Here is a 21,760-nt window from a genome sequence, read left to right as displayed (position 1 = left end):
AAAGAAAATGCTAACAGATTAAATCAAACTTGAGGGATTGAGATGTGATGATGTCAGTGTAGCAGATCTGTGTGTCATCAGGACATAATAAACAATCAAATATTCATCAGCCACTGTTTCTCTGTCAATTACATCAAAAAACTTTATTCAGCAAATGTGTTATTTTGCGCCGGTGCTCCTGTCTGAGCTTGTGTGTGTGTGTGTGTGTGTGTGTGTGTGTGTGTGTGCAGGCAATGCAGGAGATGAACGGTAAAGAGCTGGGCGGTGAGGAGATCGAGATCGTGTTAGCCAAGCCTCCAGATAAGAAGAGGAAAGAGAGACAAGCAGCCCGACAGACCAGCAGAAACACCGGGTGAGACACACACACACACACACACACACACACACAGCCCGACAGACCAGCAGAAACACCGGGTGAGACACACACACACACACACACACACACACAGCCCGACAGACCAGCAGAAACACCGGGTGAGACACACACACACACACACACAGCCCGACAGACCAGCAGAAACACCGGGTGAGACACACACACACACACACACACACACACACACACACACACACACACACACAGCCCGACAGACCAGCAGAAACACCGGGTGAGACACACACACACACACACAGCCCGACAGACCAGCAGAAACACCGGGTGAGACACACACACACACACACACACACACACACACACACACACACACACAGCCCGACAGACCAGCAGAAATACCGGGTGAGACACACACACACACACACACACACAGCCCGACAGACCAGCAGAAACACCGGGTGAGACACAAACACACACACACACAGCCCGACAGACCAGCAGAAACACCGGGTGAGACACACACACACACACACACACACACACACACAGCCCGACAGACCAGCAGAAACACCGGGTGAGACACACACACACACAGCCCGACAGACCAGCAGAAACACCGGGTGAGACACACACACACACACACACACAGCCCGACAGACCAGCAGAAACACCGGGTGAGACACACACACACACACACACAGCCCGACAGACCAGCAGAAACACCGGGTGAGGCACACACACACACACACACACAGCCCGACAGACCAGCAGAAACACCGGGTGAGGCACACACACACACACACACACACACACACAGCCCGGGCAGACCAGCAGAAACACCGGGTGAGACACACACACACACACACAGCCCGACAGACCAGCAGAAACACCGGGTGAGACACACACACACACACACACAGCCCGACAGACCAGCAGAAACACCGGGTGAGGCACACACACACACACACACACAGCCCGACAGACCAGCAGAAACACCGGGTGAGGCACACACACACACACACACACACACACACAGCCCGGGCAGACCAGCAGAAACACCGGGTGAGACACACACACACACACACACAGCCCGACAGACCAGCAGAAACACCGGGTGAGACACACACACACACACACACAGCCCGACAGACCAGCAGAAACACCGGGTGAGACACACACACACACACACACACAGCCCGACAGACCAGCAGAAACACCGGGTGAGGCACACACACACACACACACACACAGCCCGACAGACCAGCAGAAACACCGGGTGAGGCACACACACACACACACAGGAATTTTGTCATTTGTGGATTTCTTAAAAATACTGTCTCGTCACCCGACACGTCCACTATTATATTAGACAACAGCCTGCGACTTCAGAGTCGCTCTAAACCAGCGATAGGAGCTACCAGCGTAGTGAGTAACTAACCCTATAGTAAGTACATGTAGTTACTTAATATTACTTAAATGTATAATTACAGTGTAACAAAGGCACCTTAAGATAAAATGTAACACTATTTTTAAACTGTTTTTACAAACGAGGACATCCCTCAAAGGAGGTTTATGGGTAGAATTTTGTCTCAACGCTGTGTGTGTGTGTGTGTGTGTGTGTTTCCAGGTATGACGACTACTACTACTACCCTCCCCCCCGCATGCCTCCTCCGGGGCGTGGCCGTGGGCGTGGCACGCGCGGCGGATACTCTTACCCGCCCGATTACTACGGCTACGAGGAGTACTACGACGACTACTACGGTTACGATTACCACGACTACCGGGGCGGCTACGACGACCCCTACTACGGTTATGACGACGGCTACACCATGAGGGGACGGGGCAGTCGCGGCAGCCGTGGAGCTCCGCCCCCTCCCCGAGCCCGCGCGGCTCCGCCCACCCGTGGCAGGGGCGGGTACGCTCCGAGGGGCGGGGCCCCGATGGGGGCGGGGCGTGGCCGTGGGGGGCGTGGCGGGCCCTTCCAGCCGCCCAGGGGCCGCGGCACCAGAGGCGCGCGAGGAAACCGTGGCGGGAACGTGGGCGGGAAACGCAAGGCCGACGTGTTCAACCAGCCGGACTCGAAACGGCGCCAGACGAACCAGCAGAACTGGGGCTCGCAACCCATCGCCCAGCAGCCCTTGCAGCAGGGCTCCGACTACGCCTCCAGCTACGGCTACAGCAACGACACGCTCGAGTTCTCTCAGGACTCCTACGGCCAGCAGTGGAAGTAGAGGCGCACACCCTCACGCCTAGCGCTGGATAAACTAGCGACCACGCTACCCAGTCGACACTGAGATTTAGAAAATGTGACGCTTTGAGCGGGATCGTAAACGCCTCTTATTGGCCGTTGTGTTCATGAGCTCTTCAGATATCTCTGTGATTGGCTACAATAATGAGCGCTTCATAAACATGTTGTAAATAAACATAAATGACGCTCTTCAGCGAGCGCTAACACACACTCACACGCCAGCGTTTCAGAGTGTATGAATTACAATCAAATTTTAAGGACTTTTCTTTTGCTTACCTTTTTTGGGGGGTTGTTTGGTCTGTATTTTGTAATATTTCTGTATGTATTTCTGCATTTAAAAAAAAAGCAAGCAGGAGAGTTTGAAATCAGCGGATCAGTCCTTTCAAACGCCCCTGCTTAATTCTTTTTTTTTTTTAGAATAGAAGAAAAAATTAAGCAAACAAAAAAATTATAATGAATTATAATCAAATTATAAGGTCTTTTCTGTCTTTATCTCTTTTTAAAGCGCTCCTGCGTCAAACGCTGGCGTGTGTGTGTGTTAGCGTTCGCTGAAGTGCCTCATTGATGTTTATTTACGTTTATGAAGCGCTGATCATTGTAGCCAATCACAGACATATCCGATGAGCTCGTGAACAGCAGCCAATCAGAGGCGTTTACGATCCCGCTCAAAGCCTCACAGTTTTAAAATCAGTGTGGACTCGCTAGCGAAGTCGCTAGTTTAGCCAGCGCTACTCCGCCCCCTCCTGAGAATCAAGATGGTGATTGGCCAGCAGTGTTTTTTTGACTTTTCTATCCTCCAATAGCCTGTAGATCCCGTGCGTGGCCCTCACACTGACCACTTTTATTCCCACATCTTCCTCTTTTAAACTCCACAATGAACATTTTAAAAGAAGACACTGATACTTCCGTGTGCGAGGACGTTTGATCATGAAATGGCCTTCCAGAAAGAAGTGTTGTCCTCGTCCCCGTCTCCTCAGTGCTAGTGGCTTAGGGACTCGCGTGTACATACGGCTGTAGACTAGAGCTTCGTTTCAGCGTTTCCGTTCCCCGTTGTTTTGCAGAAGTGGAGAAAGAAATCCACGAGAAGGAAAGAGTTTTGTAGCAGGATTTGCTGTTTAAGTGTCTGTTTAGCATTTCTAGAAGTAGTTGAATTGTGTTTTTTAAAAACTGATATACTGATATTATAACTTCAGATGTTTTTTTCCATTTGGGATTTGCTGGTGAGGGTTTTGGTCCGGCTGACCCTAAGAGCCACGGCCGCTGGTCTGATGTTTGTATTTATAACTTTTATTTTTTGTTTGTTCGGTTTCAATAAAACTCAATCAAGCAACTTCCTCTGCTTCCGGGAACTCTGAGTTCTGTGTCATAATGAGAGAAGACTTTGTGTGTTTGTGTGTGACGCAGAGAGAGTGTTTGAGAAAGTGTGTGTGTGTGTGTGTGTGTGTGTGTGTGTGTGTGTCTGTGTGTGTGTGTGTGTGTGTGACGCAGAGAGAGTGTTTGAGAAAGTGTGTGTGTGTGTGACGCAGAGTGTTTGAGAAAGTGTGTGTGGCAAAGTGTTTGAGAATGTGTGTGAGAGAGGAAGAGTGTGTTTGAGTGTGAGAGAGAGAGTGTGTGTGTGTGTGTGTGTGTGAGAGAGTGTGTGTGAGAGAGTGTGTGTGTGAGAGTGTGTGTATGAGAGAGTGTGTTTGAGAGTGTGTGTGTGAGAGAGTGTGTGTGAGAGTGTGTGTGAGTGAGTGTGAGAGTGTGTGTGTGAGAGAGAGAGTGTGTGTGAGAGAGAGTGTGTGTGTATGAGAGAGAGTGTGTGTGTGTGAGAGAGAGTGACAGTGTGTGTGTGTGTGAGAGAGAAAGTGAGAGTGTGTATGAGAGAGAGAGTGTGTGTGTGTGTGTGTGTGTGTGTGTATGAGAGAGAGTGTGTGTGTGTGTGTGAGTGAGTGTGTGTGTGTGTGTGTGTGTGTGTGTGAGAGAGTGAGAGTGTGTGTATGAGAGAGTGTGTGTGTGTGAGTGTTTTGAAAAAATAGTCCTTTATAAAGGTTAATAACTCCCTGGTGTAAAAATCACGAATACGCAGATTTAATATGTAAAAGCTGATGAGAATATTGCTTAAAAATAAATTATATTTACTTATGAGTGACAGACACTATTTAAAAAGTAGAAACATAATTGTCACTAAAAATATATTATAACATTATTATAAAAACTTCCTTGTGATTAAATGTAAGTTGCTTAAAATTAAACCATTTTTAACCTTTAATATTAGAATGATGTACCAACTGGGGTTCCTTATGGTTTACTGTACAGCATTAGTAGAGAGATTTTTATCTTATGTACTGTACCTGATAGGCCCAACTTAATCAGGAATCAATTTGTCAATTTTCTTTTTTCTTTTTTTTTTTACTTGAAGCAAAATGTTTTCTTTTCAGAATGCTTCATTTACATGTTAAAATCTTAAAAATGGTCTCATGGGCGATGATGCCCCAGACCCCCATACAACACATTACTTCGTAAACATCGGAGCCGTCCTGCTGTAGCCGCTGGGTTACACTTCTTCAGGCGCTTCGAGCCCGTTTCTGAAAGAGAGTCACTTATACTCAGAGTCAGTTACCATGGTGACTTACTCTGTGAACCTCACCTGGTTTACAGCAGGTTTTCTTCGGTAAACCCATAGTTTTTCTTAGATAGTAAATGCATCTTGATTTAATGATATTTAGATATTTTGACTGGAAACAACAAGACAAAAAGGCTAAGTAAGAAAAGCATTTTTGCAGTGCAGTTACTTCCTTCATTGCGCATTGTTCTATATATTAGTGTTGTAGTCAAGACCACCTAACCCAAGACCAGAGTGTATCGAGACCGAGACAAGACCAAGACCAGAGTGTATCGAGACAAGACCAAGACCAGAGTGTATCGAGACCGAGTCAAGACCAAGACCAGAGTGTATCGAGACTGAGTCAAGACCAAAACCAGAGTGTATCGAGACCGAGACAAGACAAAGACCAGAGTGTATCGAGACAAGACCAAGACCAGAGTGTATCGAGACCGAGTCAAGACCAAGACCAGAGTGTATCGAGACCGAGACAAGACCAAGACCAGAGTGTATCGAGACCGAGACAAGACCAAGACCAGAGTGTATCGAGACCGAGTCAAGACCAAGACCAGAGTGTATCGAGACCGAGACAAGACAAAGACCAGAGTGTATCAAGACCGAGTCAAGACCAAGATAAGAGTGTATCGAGACAAGACCAAGACCAGAGTGTATCGAGACCGAGACAAGACCAAGACCAGAGTGTATCGAGACCAAGATAAGAGTGTATCGAGACAAGACCAAGACCAGACTGTATCGAGACCGAGACAAGAGCAAGACCAGAGTGTATCGAGACCAAGATAAGAGTGTATCGAGACAAGACCAAGACCAGAGTGTATCGAGACCAAGACAAGACCAAGACCAGAGTGTATCAAGACCAAGACAAGAGTGTATCGAGACAAGACCAGAGTGTATCGAGACCGAGACAAGACCAAGACAAGAGTGTATCGAGACCGAGACAAGACCAAGACCAGAGTGTATCGAGACCGAGACAAGACCAAGACAAGAGTGTATCGAGACCAAGACCAGAGTGTATCGAGACCGAGACAAGACCAAGACCAGAGTGTATCGAGACCAAGACAAGACCAAGACCAGAGTGTATCGAGACCGAGACAAGACCAAGACAAGAGTGTATCGAGACCGAGACAAGACCAAGACCAGTGTGTATCGAGACGAGACAAGACCAAGACAAGAGTGTATCGAGACCGAGACCAAGACCAGAGTGTATTGAGACCGAGACAAGACCAAGACCAGAGTGTATCGAGACAAGACCAGAGTGTATCGAGACCGAGTCAAGACCAAGATAAGAGTGTATCGAGACAAAACAAAGACCAGAGTGTATCGAGACCGAGACAAGACCAAGACCAGAGTGTATCGAGACCAAGATAAGAGTGTATCGAGACAAGACCAAGACCAGAGTGTATCGAGACCAAGACCAACACAACAGTGTATCGAGACAAGACCAGAGTGTATCGAGACCGAGACAAGACCAAGACCAGAGTGTATCGAGACCAAGACAAGACCAAGACCAGAGTGTATCGAGACAAGACCAAGACAAGAGTGTATCGAGACAAGACCAAGACCAGAGTGTATCGAGACCGAGACCAAGACCAGAGTGTATCGAGACCGAGACAAGACCAAGACCAGAGTGTATCAAGACCGAGTCAAGACCAAGATAAGCGTGTATCGAGACAAGACCAAGACCAGAGTGTATCGAGACAAGACCAAGACCAGAGTGTATCGAGACAAGACCAAGACCAGAGTGTATCGAGACAAGACCAAGACCAGAGTGTATCGAGACCGAGACAAGACCAAGACCAGAGTGTATCGAGACCGAGACAAGACCAAGACAAGAGTGTATCGAGACAAGACCAAGACCAGAGTTTATCGAGACAAGACCAGAGTTTATCGAGACAAGACCAAGACTAGAGTGTATCCAGACAAGACCAAGACCAGAGTTTATCGAGACAAGACCAAGACCAGAGTGTATCGAGACCGAGACAAGACCAAGACCAGAGTGTATCGAGACAAGACCAAGACCAGAGTGTATCGAGACCGAGACAAGACCAAGACCAGAGTGTATCGTGAGAAGACCAAGACCAGAGTGTATCGAGACCGAGACAAGACAAAGACCAGAGTGTATCAAGACCGAGTCAAGACCAAGATAAGAGTGTATCGAGACAAGACCAAGACCAGAGTGTATCGAGACCGAGACAAGACCAAGACCAGAGTGTATCGAGACCAAGATAAGAGTGTATCGAGACAAGACCAAGACCAGACTGTATCGAGACCGAGACAAGAGCAAGACCAGAGTGTATCGAGACCAAGATAAGAGTGTATCGAGACAAGACCAAGACCAGAGTGTATCGAGACCAAGACAAGACCAAGACCAGAGTGTATCAAGACCAAGACAAGAGTGTATCGAGACAAGACCAGAGTGTATCGAGACCGAGACAAGACCAAGACAAGAGTGTATCGAGACCGAGACAAGACCAAGACCAGAGTGTATCGAGACCGAGACAAGACCAAGACAAGAGTGTATCGAGACCAAGACCAGAGTGTATCGAGACCGAGACAAGACCAAGACCAGAGTGTATCGAGACCAAGACAAGACCAAGACCAGAGTGTATCGAGACCGAGACAAGACCAAGACAAGAGTGTATCGAGACCGAGACAAGACCAAGACCAGTGTGTATCGAGACGAGACAAGACCAAGACAAGAGTGTATCGAGACCGAGACCAAGACCAGAGTGTATTGAGACCGAGACAAGACCAAGACCAGAGTGTATCGAGACAAGACCAGAGTGTATCGAGACCGAGACAAGACCAAGACCAGAGTGTATCAAGACCGAGTCAAGACCAAGATAAGAGTGTATCGAGACAAAACAAAGACCAGAGTGTATCGAGACCGAGACAAGACCAAGACCAGAGTGTATCGAGACCAAGATAAGAGTGTATCGAGACAAGACCAAGACCAGAGTGTATCGAGACCAAGACCAACACAAGAGTGTATCGAGACAAGACCAGAGTGTATCGAGACCGAGACAAGACCAAGACCAGAGTGTATCGAGACCAAGACAAGACCAAGACCAGAGTGTATCGAGACAAGACCAAGACAAGAGTGTATCGAGACAAGACCAAGACCAGAGTGTATCGAGACCGAGACCAAGACCAGAGTGTATCGAGACCGAGACAAGACCAAGACCAGAGTGTATCAAGACCGAGTCAAGACCAAGATAAGCGTGTATCGAGACAAGACCAAGACCAGAGTGTATCGAGACAAGACCAAGACCAGAGTGTATCGAGACAAGACCAAGACCAGAGTGTATCGAGACAAGACCAAGACCAGAGTGTATCGAGACAAGACCAAGACCAGAGTGTATCGAGACAAGACCAAGACCAGAGTGTATCGAGACCGAGACAAGACCAAGACCAGAGTGTATCGAGACCGAGACAAGACCAAGACCAGAGTGTATCGAGACCGAGTCAAGACCAAGACCAGAGTGTATCGAGACCGAGACAAGACAAAGACCAGAGTGTATCAAGACCGAGTCAAGACCAAGATAAGAGTGTATCGAGACAAGACCAAGACCAGAGTGTATCGAGACCGAGACAAGACCAAGACCAGAGTGTATCGAGACCAAGATAAGAGTGTATCGAGACAAGACCAAGACCAGACTGTATCGAGACCGAGACAAGAGCAAGACCAGAGTGTATCGAGACCAAGATAAGAGTGTATCGAGACAAGACCAAGACCAGAGTGTATCGAGACCAAGACAAGACCAAGACCAGAGTGTATCAAGACCAAGACAAGAGTGTTATCGAGACAAGACCAGAGTGTATCGAGACCGAGACAAGACCAAGACAAGAGTGTATCGAGACCGAGACAAGACCAAGACCAGAGTGTATCGAGACCGAGACAAGACCAAGACAAGAGTGTATCGAGACCAAGACCAGAGTGTATCGAGACCGAGACAAGACCAAGACCAGAGTGTATCGAGACCAAGACAAGACCAAGACCAGAGTGTATCGAGACCGAGACAAGACCAAGACAAGAGTGTATCGAGACCGAGACAAGACCAAGACCAGTGTGTATCGAGACGAGACAAGACCAAGACAAGAGTGTATCGAGACCGAGACCAAGACCAGAGTGTATTGAGACCGAGACAAGACCAAGACCAGAGTGTATCGAGACAAGACCAGAGTGTATCGAGACCGAGTCAAGACCAAGATAAGAGTGTATCGAGACAAAACAAAGACCAGAGTGTATCGAGACCGAGACAAGACCAAGACCAGAGTGTATCGAGACCAAGATAAGAGTGTATCGAGACAAGACCAAGACCAGAGTGTATCGAGACCAAGACCAACACAACAGTGTATCGAGACAAGACCAGAGTGTATCGAGACCGAGACAAGACCAAGACCAGAGTGTATCGAGACCAAGACAAGACCAAGACCAGAGTGTATCGAGACAAGACCAAGACAAGAGTGTATCGAGACAAGACCAAGACCAGAGTGTATCGAGACCGAGACCAAGACCAGAGTGTATCGAGACCGAGACAAGACCAAGACCAGAGTGTATCAAGACCGAGTCAAGACCAAGATAAGCGTGTATCGAGACAAGACCAAGACCAGAGTGTATCGAGACAAGACCAAGACCAGAGTGTATCGAGACAAGACCAAGACCAGAGTGTATCGAGACAAGACCAAGACCAGAGTGTATCGAGACCGAGACAAGACCAAGACCAGAGTGTATCGAGACCGAGACAAGACCAAGACAAGAGTGTATCGAGACAAGACCAAGACCAGAGTTTATCGAGACAAGACCAGAGTTTATCGAGACAAGACCAAGACCAGAGTGTATCCAGACAAGACCAAGACCAGAGTTTATCGAGACAAGACCAAGACCAGAGTGTATCGAGACCGAGACAAGACCAAGACCAGAGTGTATCGAGACAAGACCAAGACCAGAGTGTATCGAGACCGAGACAAGACCAAGACCAGAGTGTATCGTGAGAAGACCAAGACCAGAGTGTATCGAGACCGAGACAAGACAAAGACCAGAGTGTATCAAGACCGAGTCAAGACCAAGATAAGAGTGTATCGAGACAAGACCAAGACCAGAGTGTATCGAGACCGAGACAAGACCAAGACCAGAGTGTATCGAGACCAAGATAAGAGTGTATCGAGACAAGACCAAGACCAGACTGTATCGAGACCGAGACAAGAGCAAGACCAGAGTGTATCGAGACCAAGATAAGAGTGTATCGAGACAAGACCAAGACCAGAGTGTATCGAGACCAAGACAAGACCAAGACCAGAGTGTATCAAGACCAAGACAAGAGTGTATCGAGACAAGACCAGAGTGTATCGAGACCGAGACAAGACCAAGACAAGAGTGTATCGAGACCGAGACAAGACCAAGACCAGAGTGTATCGAGACCGAGACAAGACCAAGACAAGAGTGTATCGAGACCAAGACCAGAGTGTATCGAGACCGAGACAAGACCAAGACCAGAGTGTATCGAGACCAAGACAAGACCAAGACCAGAGTGTATCGAGACCGAGACAAGACCAAGACAAGAGTGTATCGAGACAAGACCAAGACCAGAGTTTATCGAGACAAGACCAGAGTTTATCGAGACAAGACCAAGACCAGAGTGTATCCAGACAAGACCAAGACCAGAGTTTATCGAGACAAGACCAAGACCAGAGTGTATCGAGACCGAGACAAGACCAAGACCAGAGTGTATCGAGACAAGACCAAGACCAGAGTGTATCGAGACCGAGACAAGACCAAGACCAGAGTGTATCGTGAGAAGACCAAGACCAGAGTGTATCGAGACCGAGACAAGACAAAGACCAGAGTGTATCAAGACCGAGTCAAGACCAAGATAAGAGTGTATCGAGACAAGACCAAGACCAGAGTGTATCGAGACCGAGACAAGACCAAGACCAGAGTGTATCGAGACCAAGATAAGAGTGTATCGAGACAAGACCAAGACCAGACTGTATCGAGACCGAGACAAGAGCAAGACCAGAGTGTATCGAGACCAAGATAAGAGTGTATCGAGACAAGACCAAGACCAGAGTGTATCGAGACCAAGACAAGACCAAGACCAGAGTGTATCAAGACCAAGACAAGAGTGTATCGAGACAAGACCAGAGTGTATCGAGACCGAGACAAGACCAAGACAAGAGTGTATCGAGACCGAGACAAGACCAAGACCAGAGTGTATCGAGACCGAGACAAGACCAAGACAAGAGTGTATCGAGACCAAGACCAGAGTGTATCGAGACCGAGACAAGACCAAGACCAGAGTGTATCGAGACCAAGACAAGACCAAGACCAGAGTGTATCGAGACCGAGACAAGACCAAGACAAGAGTGTATCGAGACCGAGACAAGACCAAGACCAGTGTGTATCGAGACGAGACAAGACCAAGACAAGAGTGTATCGAGACCGAGACCAAGACCAGAGTGTATTGAGACCGAGACAAGACCAAGACCAGAGTGTATCGAGACAAGACCAGAGTGTATCGAGACCGAGACAAGACCAAGACCAGAGTGTATCAAGACCGAGTCAAGACCAAGATAAGAGTGTATCGAGACAAAACAAAGACCAGAGTGTATCGAGACCGAGACAAGACCAAGACCAGAGTGTATCGAGACCAAGATAAGAGTGTATCGAGACAAGACCAAGACCAGAGTGTATCGAGACCAAGACCAACACAAGAGTGTATCGAGACAAGACCAGAGTGTATCGAGACCGAGACAAGACCAAGACCAGAGTGTATCGAGACCAAGACAAGACCAAGACCAGAGTGTATCGAGACAAGACCAAGACAAGAGTGTATCGAGACAAGACCAAGACCAGAGTGTATCGAGACCGAGACCAAGACCAGAGTGTATCGAGACCGAGACAAGACCAAGACCAGAGTGTATCAAGACCGAGTCAAGACCAAGATAAGCGTGTATCGAGACAAGACCAAGACCAGAGTGTATCGAGACAAGACCAAGACCAGAGTGTATCGAGACAAGACCAAGACCAGAGTGTATCGAGACAAGACCAAGACCAGAGTGTATCGAGACCGAGACAAGACCAAGACCAGAGTGTATCGAGACCGAGACAAGACCAAGACAAGAGTGTATCGAGACAAGACCAAGACCAGAGTTTATCGAGACAAGACCAGAGTTTATCGAGACAAGACCAAGACCAGAGTGTATCCAGACAAGACCAAGACCAGAGTTTATCGAGACAAGACCAAGACCAGAGTGTATCGAGACCGAGACAAGACCAAGACCAGAGTGCATCGAGACAAGACCAAGACCAGAGTGTATCGAGACCGAGACAAGACCAAGACAAGAGTGTATCGAGACCAAGACCAGAGTGTATCGAGACCGAGACAAGACCAAGACCAGAGTGTATCGAGACCGAGACAAGACCAAGACCAGAGTGTATCGAGACCGAGACAAGACCAAGACAAGAGTGTATCGAGACCGAGACAAGACCAAGACCAGTGTGTATCGAGACGAGACAAGACCAAGACAAGAGTGTATCGAGACCGAGACCAAGACCAGAGTGTATTGAGACCGAGACAAGACCAAGACCAGAGTGTATCGAGACAAGACCAGAGTGTATCGAGACCGAGACAAGACCAAGACCAGAGTGTATCAAGACCGAGTCAAGACCAAGATAAGAGTGTATCGAGACAAAACAAAGACCAGAGTGTATCGAGACCGAGACAAGACCAAGACCAGAGTGTATCGAGACCAAGATAAGAGTGTATCGAGACAAGACCAAGACCAGAGTGTATCGAGACCAAGACCAACACAAGAGTGTATCGAGACAAGACGAGAGTGTATCGAGACCGAGACAAGACCAAGACCAGAGTGTATCGAGACCAAGACAAGACCAAGACCAGAGTGTATCGAGACAAGACCAAGACAAGAGTGTATCGAGACAAGACCAAGACCAGAGTGTATCGAGACCGAGACCAAGACCAGAGTGTATCGAGACCGAGACAAGACCAAGACCAGAGTGTATCAAGACCGAGTCAAGACCAAGATAAGCGTGTATCGAGACAAGACCAAGACCAGAGTGTATCGAGACAAGACCAAGACCAGAGTGTATCGAGACAAGACCAAGACCAGAGTGTATCGAGACAAGACCAAGACCAGAGTGTATCGAGACAAGACCAAGACCAGAGTGTATCGAGACCGAGACAAGACCAAGACCAGAGTGTATCGAGACCGAGACAAGACCAAGACCAGAGTGTATCGAGACCGAGTCAAGACCAAGACCAGAGTGTATCGAGACCGAGACAAGACAAAGACCAGAGTGTATCAAGACCGAGTCAAGACCAAGATAAGAGTGTATCGAGACAAGACCAAGACCAGAGTGTATCGAGACCGAGACAAGACCAAGACCAGAGTGTATCGAGACCAAGATAAGAGTGTATCGAGACAAGACCAAGACCAGACTGTATCGAGACCGAGACAAGAGCAAGACCAGAGTGTATCGAGACCAAGATAAGAGTGTATCGAGACAAGACCAAGACCAGAGTGTATCGAGACCAAGACAAGACCAAGACCAGAGTGTATCAAGACCAAGACAAGAGTGTTATCGAGACAAGACCAGAGTGTATCGAGACCGAGACAAGACCAAGACAAGAGTGTATCGAGACCGAGACAAGACCAAGACCAGAGTGTATCGAGACCGAGACAAGACCAAGACAAGAGTGTATCGAGACCAAGACCAGAGTGTATCGAGACCGAGACAAGACCAAGACCAGAGTGTATCGAGACCAAGACAAGACCAAGACCAGAGTGTATCGAGACCGAGACAAGACCAAGACAAGAGTGTATCGAGACCGAGACAAGACCAAGACCAGTGTGTATCGAGACGAGACAAGACCAAGACAAGAGTGTATCGAGACCGAGACCAAGACCAGAGTGTATTGAGACCGAGACAAGACCAAGACCAGAGTGTATCGAGACAAGACCAGAGTGTATCGAGACCGAGTCAAGACCAAGATAAGAGTGTATCGAGACAAAACAAAGACCAGAGTGTATCGAGACCGAGACAAGACCAAGACCAGAGTGTATCGAGACCAAGATAAGAGTGTATCGAGACAAGACCAAGACCAGAGTGTATCGAGACCAAGACCAACACAACAGTGTATCGAGACAAGACCAGAGTGTATCGAGACCGAGACAAGACCAAGACCAGAGTGTATCGAGACCAAGACAAGACCAAGACCAGAGTGTATCGAGACAAGACCAAGACAAGAGTGTATCGAGACAAGACCAAGACCAGAGTGTATCGAGACCGAGACCAAGACCAGAGTGTATCGAGACCGAGACAAGACCAAGACCAGAGTGTATCAAGACCGAGTCAAGACCAAGATAAGCGTGTATCGAGACAAGACCAAGACCAGAGTGTATCGAGACAAGACCAAGACCAGAGTGTATCGAGACAAGACCAAGACCAGAGTGTATCGAGACAAGACCAAGACCAGAGTGTATCGAGACCGAGACAAGACCAAGACCAGAGTGTAGCGAGACCGAGACAAGACCAAGACAAGAGTGTATCGAGACAAGACCAAGACCAGAGTTTATCGAGACAAGACCAGAGTTTATCGAGACAAGACCAAGACCAGAGTGTATCCAGACAAGACCAAGACCAGAGTTTATCGAGACAAGACCAAGACCAGAGTGTATCGAGACCGAGACAAGACCAAGACCAGAGTGTATCGAGACAAGACCAAGACCAGAGTGTATCGAGACCGAGACAAGACCAAGACCAGAGTGTATCGTGAGAAGACCAAGACCAGAGTGTATCGAGACCGAGACAAGACAAAGACCAGAGTGTATCAAGACCGAGTCAAGACCAAGATAAGAGTGTATCGAGACAAGACCAAGACCAGAGTGTATCGAGACCGAGACAAGACCAAGACCAGAGTGTATCGAGACCAAGATAAGAGTGTATCGAGACAAGACCAAGACCAGACTGTATCGAGACCGAGACAAGAGCAAGACCAGAGTGTATCGAGACCAAGATAAGAGTGTATCGAGACAAGACCAAGACCAGAGTGTATCGAGACCAAGACAAGACCAAGACCAGAGTGTATCAAGACCAAGACAAGAGTGTATCGAGACAAGACCAGAGTGTATCGAGACCGAGACAAGACCAAGACAAGAGTGTATCGAGACCGAGACAAGACCAAGACCAGAGTGTATCGAGACCGAGACAAGACCAAGACAAGAGTGTATCGAGACCAAGACCAGAGTGTATCGAGACCGAGACAAGACCAAGACCAGAGTGTATCGAGACCAAGACAAGACCAAGACCAGAGTGTATCGAGACCGAGACAAGACCAAGACAAGAGTGTATCGAGACCGAGACAAGACCAAGACCAGTGTGTATCGAGACGAGACAAGACCAAGACAAGAGTGTATCGAGACCGAGACCAAGACCAGAGTGTATTGAGACCGAGACAAGACCAAGACCAGAGTGTATCGAGACAAGACCAGAGTGTATCGAGACCGAGACAAGACCAAGACCAGAGTGTATCAAGACCGAGTCAAGACCAAGATAAGAGTGTATCGAGACAAAACAAAGACCAGAGTGTATCGAGACCGAGACAAGACCAAGACCAGAGTGTATCGAGACCAAGATAAGAGTGTATCGAGACAAGACCAAGACCAGAGTGTATCGAGACCAAGACCAACACAAGAGTGTATCGAGACAAGACCAGAGTGTATCGAGACCGAGACAAGACCAAGACCAGAGTGTATCGAGACCAAGACAAGACCAAGACCAGAGTGTATCGAGACAAGACCAAGACAAGAGTGTATCGAGACAAGACCAAGACCAGAGTGTATCGAGACCGAGACCAAGACCAGAGTGTATCGAGACCGAGACAAGACCAAGACCAGAGTGTATCAAGACCGAGTCAAGACCAAGATAAGCGTGTATCGAGACAAGACCAAGACCAGAGTGTATCGAGACAAGACCAAGACCAGAGTGTATCGAGACAAGACCAAGACCAGAGTGTATCGAGACAAGACCAAGACCAGAGTGTATCGAGACAAGACCAAGACCAGAGTGTATCGAGACCGAGACAAGACCAAGACCAGAGTGTATCGAGACCGAGACAAGACCAAGACAAGAGTGTATCGAGACAAGACCAAGACCAGAGTTTATCGAGACAAGACCAGAGTTTATCGAGACAAGACCAAGACCAGAGTGTATCCAGACAAGACCAAGACCAGAGTTTATCGAGACAAGACCAAGACCAGAGTGTATCGAGACCGAGACAAGACCAAGACCAGAGTGCATCGAGACAAGACCAAGACCAGAGTGTATCGAGACCGAGACAAGACCAAGACCAGAGTGTATCGTGAGAAGACCAAGACCAGAGTGTATCGAGACCGAGACAAGACCAAGACCAGAGTGTATCGAGACCTGTTGAAGATTTTATTATTTAGAAAACAAGTAATTTTGCTATATATTTGGACACAATTATTTCTTCTGTCTGTGACTTTGGATTTCCTCTGTGTATGTGAAAGACCTTGAATGGAATGTTGTTTGCTGCAGAAAATTCTATTCTGAGAAGTCACATGGTAAAAGACCTTTACCCAAAACTATCTATAGGGTGTGTTACCTTCTTTGGAAGAAGAAGTATGTATATAACTCTGAACCAAAATGTACTTGGGAGCGCGGACTGGAAGGCCAGACGGCCAGAGAGCGTTAGAGCGCCGTTCTATGGAACGGGACGGCGTTCGAAAAAATAAAGTCTAATTATTTCTGGCATCAAAGATCTCTGCGAAGTTATTTTTCAGAAAGATTGAAAACCACAACATTTGGCGCCCAACGTGGGGCTTGGGTTTTGAGGCAAAAGGAACCACGAAAGGCGACTCTGGTGACCGACACAGACAACAGTGGCCACTGTACTTTGAGGTGAGCAGATTTTTGCTTTTGAAAAAGTATGTGTTGTCACCAGTGAGCCAGAGTGGTAAGACCCTTTAAAATGCTTCTCCAAGTTTAAAGAACTAAAAAATTGAAAAGAGGATCTTTGATTCTAGAAATAATTGTCTATTGTTGTTGATGATATCAAGTAATGTGTTAAAGCGCGGCGGAGCTCCCGTTAGTGTTTGCCAGTGTTTATATAATCTGATGCAGATTGTGTGAATATTGGTAGGATGCTGATGTGCCGCTAAAGGTTTTGTCGTATGTACGTAAAAATTTATGTTTACTGTTAAAGGATAACAATTATTGTTTTTTCTTGTCAAGAGGGCCTTGAGGATGACAAGTGTACTGATAGAGGTTATCAGGTTTCTTATAGATTTAAGTATACTGATAAAGGGTATCAGGTTTCTGTGTTTCCTATTAAGAGGGCCTTGACGGATAATGGGATTAGCATGTACACAGATGAAGTTAAGTATACTGGGAAAGGTTACTAGAACTCTGTGTTACTTATTAAGAGGGCCTTGAGGATAATAAGTTAATTGCATGTGCACAGATTAAGTTTGGTTTATTGTTACCGCCTTGTTATAGGTTAACAAGGGACTGGGTAAGATTTATGTGGATTTCGCCAAGAGGGCCTGGAAGGATGGCGAATATTGCACAGATAAGTTTAGCTTTTGGTTACCGCCTTGTTATAGGTTAACAAGGGACTGTACGGAAAAGCTATGTAGTATATGACTTTGTTGTGTCGGAGGAAGTGAATCGCAGAGGTCTGTGATAGTTCAAAGTTATTCAGTGAAGTATTGTTTGTAAAAACAGTGAGAAACACTGTGAGTAGAATATAGCTCTGTGTGTGTATGTAGGATCCTGTCCTGTGTGTCTGCTTGACTGTGACTGTGGTTAAAAATAGGTGACAAGGAATGTGTGAATGTGCTTGAGAGACAAGTAATGTATAAATGAGTATTAAAAGTAAAGGAAATAGTAAAAGAAAACAATTGTTTCAAGATATTAATCTTGCAGATTATTGTAGTATAAATAAGTTAAAGTATAAAATATATATTAATAAATGGACTGATATATATTAATGGATAAATAAATAAAAATGCACGTGCTTAATATATTCTATCTTATATCTGAAGACGTCTAAAATTTGTATCTCATTATCCCTGAAGACAAAGTGAGAGAAAAATGATTCCATTGTAGATAATTAAGTTTGTGCTAAGAAAAAAATAACTTGTGCAGTGTGCTAAAAGTGAACAAGATTGGGTGACCAAGTTTAAACAGTCATAAATAATTTACAGCAATCTTAGAATTGTAGTAAATGTGAATTGTTGGAAATGGGTGAGGAAAAGTTTATTCACCATGTTAGATTATTTTGAGCACAGCATGCAAATACAGAAGAACGATTGAAGGCTGATTTTATGATAGGGAAAATTATTTAATTGTATTATACTCAGAAAATCAAAGTTAGATTATTGCTCATATTGCAATGAAGAAATAGCTTGCTTTTTCCTGCAACGAAAAACTTGCTTTACTAAAAACAGAATGGGAGAACTGCTGTTGTCAACCAGTGATTATTATATAATATAAAAGATCTAGGAAAAAGATGGTTAAAAGTGGAATTTAGATAAAGAGCTAATAGCTCAGGAACAAATATTTATAAAGATGAATTTGATCTATGCAGCTCTCTGAGTGTTCAAGTTTCAGATGGCTTCAGTGTCGAATGGAAGAGGTGAAAGGTCAAAGACACGACTGCAGAGAGAAGAAGAAGAGAGGGTGAGGGGCGTTCAGCTCCCCTTCTGAAGATGACCACTCTCTGGAAAACTCAGCATGGAGAAAGACTGATTTAATGCTGGAAAAGGTGAAACTTTCACTATTTCACTGGAGACTTTTTCCTGAGGACAAGAGGAAAATCCTGAGATGCAAAGCTGTGGCAAAATCTATCAAAAGCCCAAACTCAGCAGAGGCAGAGAAAAAACAGAGCCAATATTCCAGTCTACACCAAGCCTTGAGTGACAGCTAGGCTGACGACACATGCAGAGCGACAGCCAAGAAGCTTTAACAGACTGATAATCTAAAAACAGAAGAACTGACCGAAACCCTTCCCTTACGGGGACCACAGGTGTGGCAACTTCAATGATCCCTCTAGAGACTGCTTCAAATTTAGTTATTATATTAACTTTATTCATTCTGATTATTCACTGATCTCATAAGCAATTCTTTATATTCTCTGCTAAACTAACCCTCTTTGCTTTTCCAGTAGGTTCAAGTCCAGCCATATAAAAAAGAAAGAGAATACACTGAAAAAGACAAGTTGGTGCTCAACTCACTAAATAGTTCAATCTGAGGCTGGATTTGTTATAGTGAGGGCTATTAGAAACAACTATAGGGCTTAAAAGCTTGAGAAAAATTATTCTGTAGCAAAGAAAAAGATAGACGCAAAATGTCAAAGAATTATTATTATTGTTTGCAAAACAATGATACTGGTCACTCCATTTTGTTTTGATAATTTTTTAGAGATAGATTGGAGAAAAAATTACTCCAAAAGTTCAAAATTATGAAATCGCAAAAAATGCTGTCAAAACTGGGATAATGAGATGGAAATGTTGTTGGCCATGGATCCAAGATTATGCAGAGATCTCCAATTTATTTCTTAAAGCAGCTCATGAGCAAAAAACAAAAAAAGAATAGGAAAAATCAGAAAAACAAATGACAAAATGTATTTGAAAAATTACAATGGCAGGCCTATTATTCTAAAATACTTAGTCTATTAGAATTTGTAAAAAGAAAAAAAGGATTATAACAACGGTGTTAAACTAAACCTTATGATCATTGACACTTCTCAATAGTGTTTCACATAGCTGTGTTGACCTGATCAACCCTTGGCTAAAATTATAGGATGCCACATTTAGAGCACAACCTGCAAGAGTGTATGCTGGCCAGTGTGTGTGTGAGAGACACTGAGTGTGAATGAGTGAGAGATGGTGTTTGAAGAAACATTAAGGCAAATCAATTATTTTGCCAATACAGCTGTATTTAAAATTTAATATGTGGGGCCACAGGGCAAATTCTGCCCAGTAAAATAATGACCATGGATGGATTTGGTTAAATTTCCTGGTCAGGAACTGAAGTAACAATATGAAAAAACAAAGAATGAAAAGAGAAAAATAAAAAATATAAAAACAGTGCCACATTTGCGCAGCGCATAACATATCTGACTTCCTTTGCAGCTTAACATATCTGACTTTCTTTTCAGAATATCATGATGGAGCTGATCTTTGTCAAAAGTATGAAATATTGTCTTGTAACTTTTGTCAAAGTGGGTTGAGTATTGTCCAAGATGCCTAATAAATAGTGGGTTGATATTGGAACTCAAGACAAAGAGATAACTGAGTTGAATTGACTAATTATAAGAGTACATTGGAAATTTATTGTGAGAAAAATGCAAAAAGTTGCAAATAAGGATGAAAAGTCAAATTTATGAAAAACAAATGAGAATATATGGATTAAAGTCCTGCTGTTAATGAAGGCAGAAAGGACACCACTCAGCCCACATGACCTTTCTACAGGTAACAGCGAGAAGGACAATGGGACAGATGAGCAGATGATTGAAATCACATGATGTTTTCACTAACAAAAATAATTAAGCTTTAATTTACAGATAGCAGCAGCTCAATTCCAGGAAGGATTCTGGGACAAGTCTGACAAAAAGAACCAGTAACTATGCTTTGTAATTTCAGAAGAAGTGATCAACAGAGTGACATTTGAGTCCATGCCTCTCAACTTAAAATAAACCAACTGACTTCAGCAACCCCCCCCAACTGAAGTGAGGGATCAAGGACATGCTGACAATGAGAGAAAGAGTCCATTGCAACGAACGACTCACTGGAGACACCCTGGAGAAAGATGTAATGATTGATGACAAGGTTAACAGAATGATCAAATCATGAATGGAAGAAAAGACAAACTTGACCAGAAACACAGTAATGAGAGGAACTGTGCAAAGAAAAGAGAATCAACAGAGATGAGTACAAGCTCAAACAATAGTCAACATCAACCAACTTTCCTATGATTGGATGTTCAGCCCTTGAATAGATTCAGTAGCAACTTAATAATAACCCCATCAAAACAAAAAATTATTGCGGAGAAAAATATATTACGCAACATAGAAAACAATGATAATGACTAATTAAGAAAACAAACTAAAATAATGTTAACAATTAATATAGCATAATGGGAATTAAGACAATTAATGAAGGAAAAAATTAGAACTAAAAATAACTTTAAAATACATTTTAAGGGGTACTCAGATGTAACTTGTCAATACAAGGGTATACTTAATTAGTTTAAGGCTACAGTTGAAATTAAAGCAAGTATTAACAAATATTAAATTTTAATTTTAATTGATAAGAATACAATTTGATTCAAAATGCAATTGATTAATTAAAATGATATCAAGTAGTGCTCGATAGAAAGGATAGAAAGTTTATAGACTTACAAGAACTTATTGAAATCCAATAACTAACAGGCCCTTGTGAACAATCTAAACGGCACCAGAGGGGGGTCAAGAATAGATATTTGGCATTTCACATGAAGGACAGATTGTTGAACCAATGAATACTTTTG

General features: G+C 45.0%; 1 protein-coding gene across 2 annotated transcripts in view; it reads left to right on the top strand.

The window, feature by feature from the left end:
• Window positions 1-3,931, top strand: part of LOC143706017 (heterogeneous nuclear ribonucleoprotein R-like) — a 47,914-nt gene extending 43,983 nt beyond the window's left edge. For both annotated transcript variants that reach the window (XM_077197547.1, XM_077197546.1), the window contains exons 10-11: window positions 231-352; window positions 1,962-3,931. In XM_077197547.1, coding sequence (XP_077053662.1) covers window positions 231-352; window positions 1,962-2,565 — 726 coding nt within the window. In that variant the 3' untranslated portion in view covers window positions 2,566-3,931. The remainder of the gene's footprint in view (window positions 1-230; window positions 353-1,961) is intronic.
• The last annotated feature ends 17,829 nt before the right edge of the window (window positions 3,932-21,760 follow it).

The sequence above is a fragment of the Siphateles boraxobius genome, unplaced genomic scaffold, assembly GCF_051911475.1.
Source record: "Siphateles boraxobius isolate OS27281-9 unplaced genomic scaffold, OSU_SipBor_1 4, whole genome shotgun sequence".
Lineage (NCBI taxonomy): Eukaryota > Metazoa > Chordata > Actinopteri > Cypriniformes > Leuciscidae > Siphateles > Siphateles boraxobius.
Note: the sequence above shows the minus strand (reverse complement) of the source record. Positions and strands in the feature narration are given on the sequence as shown.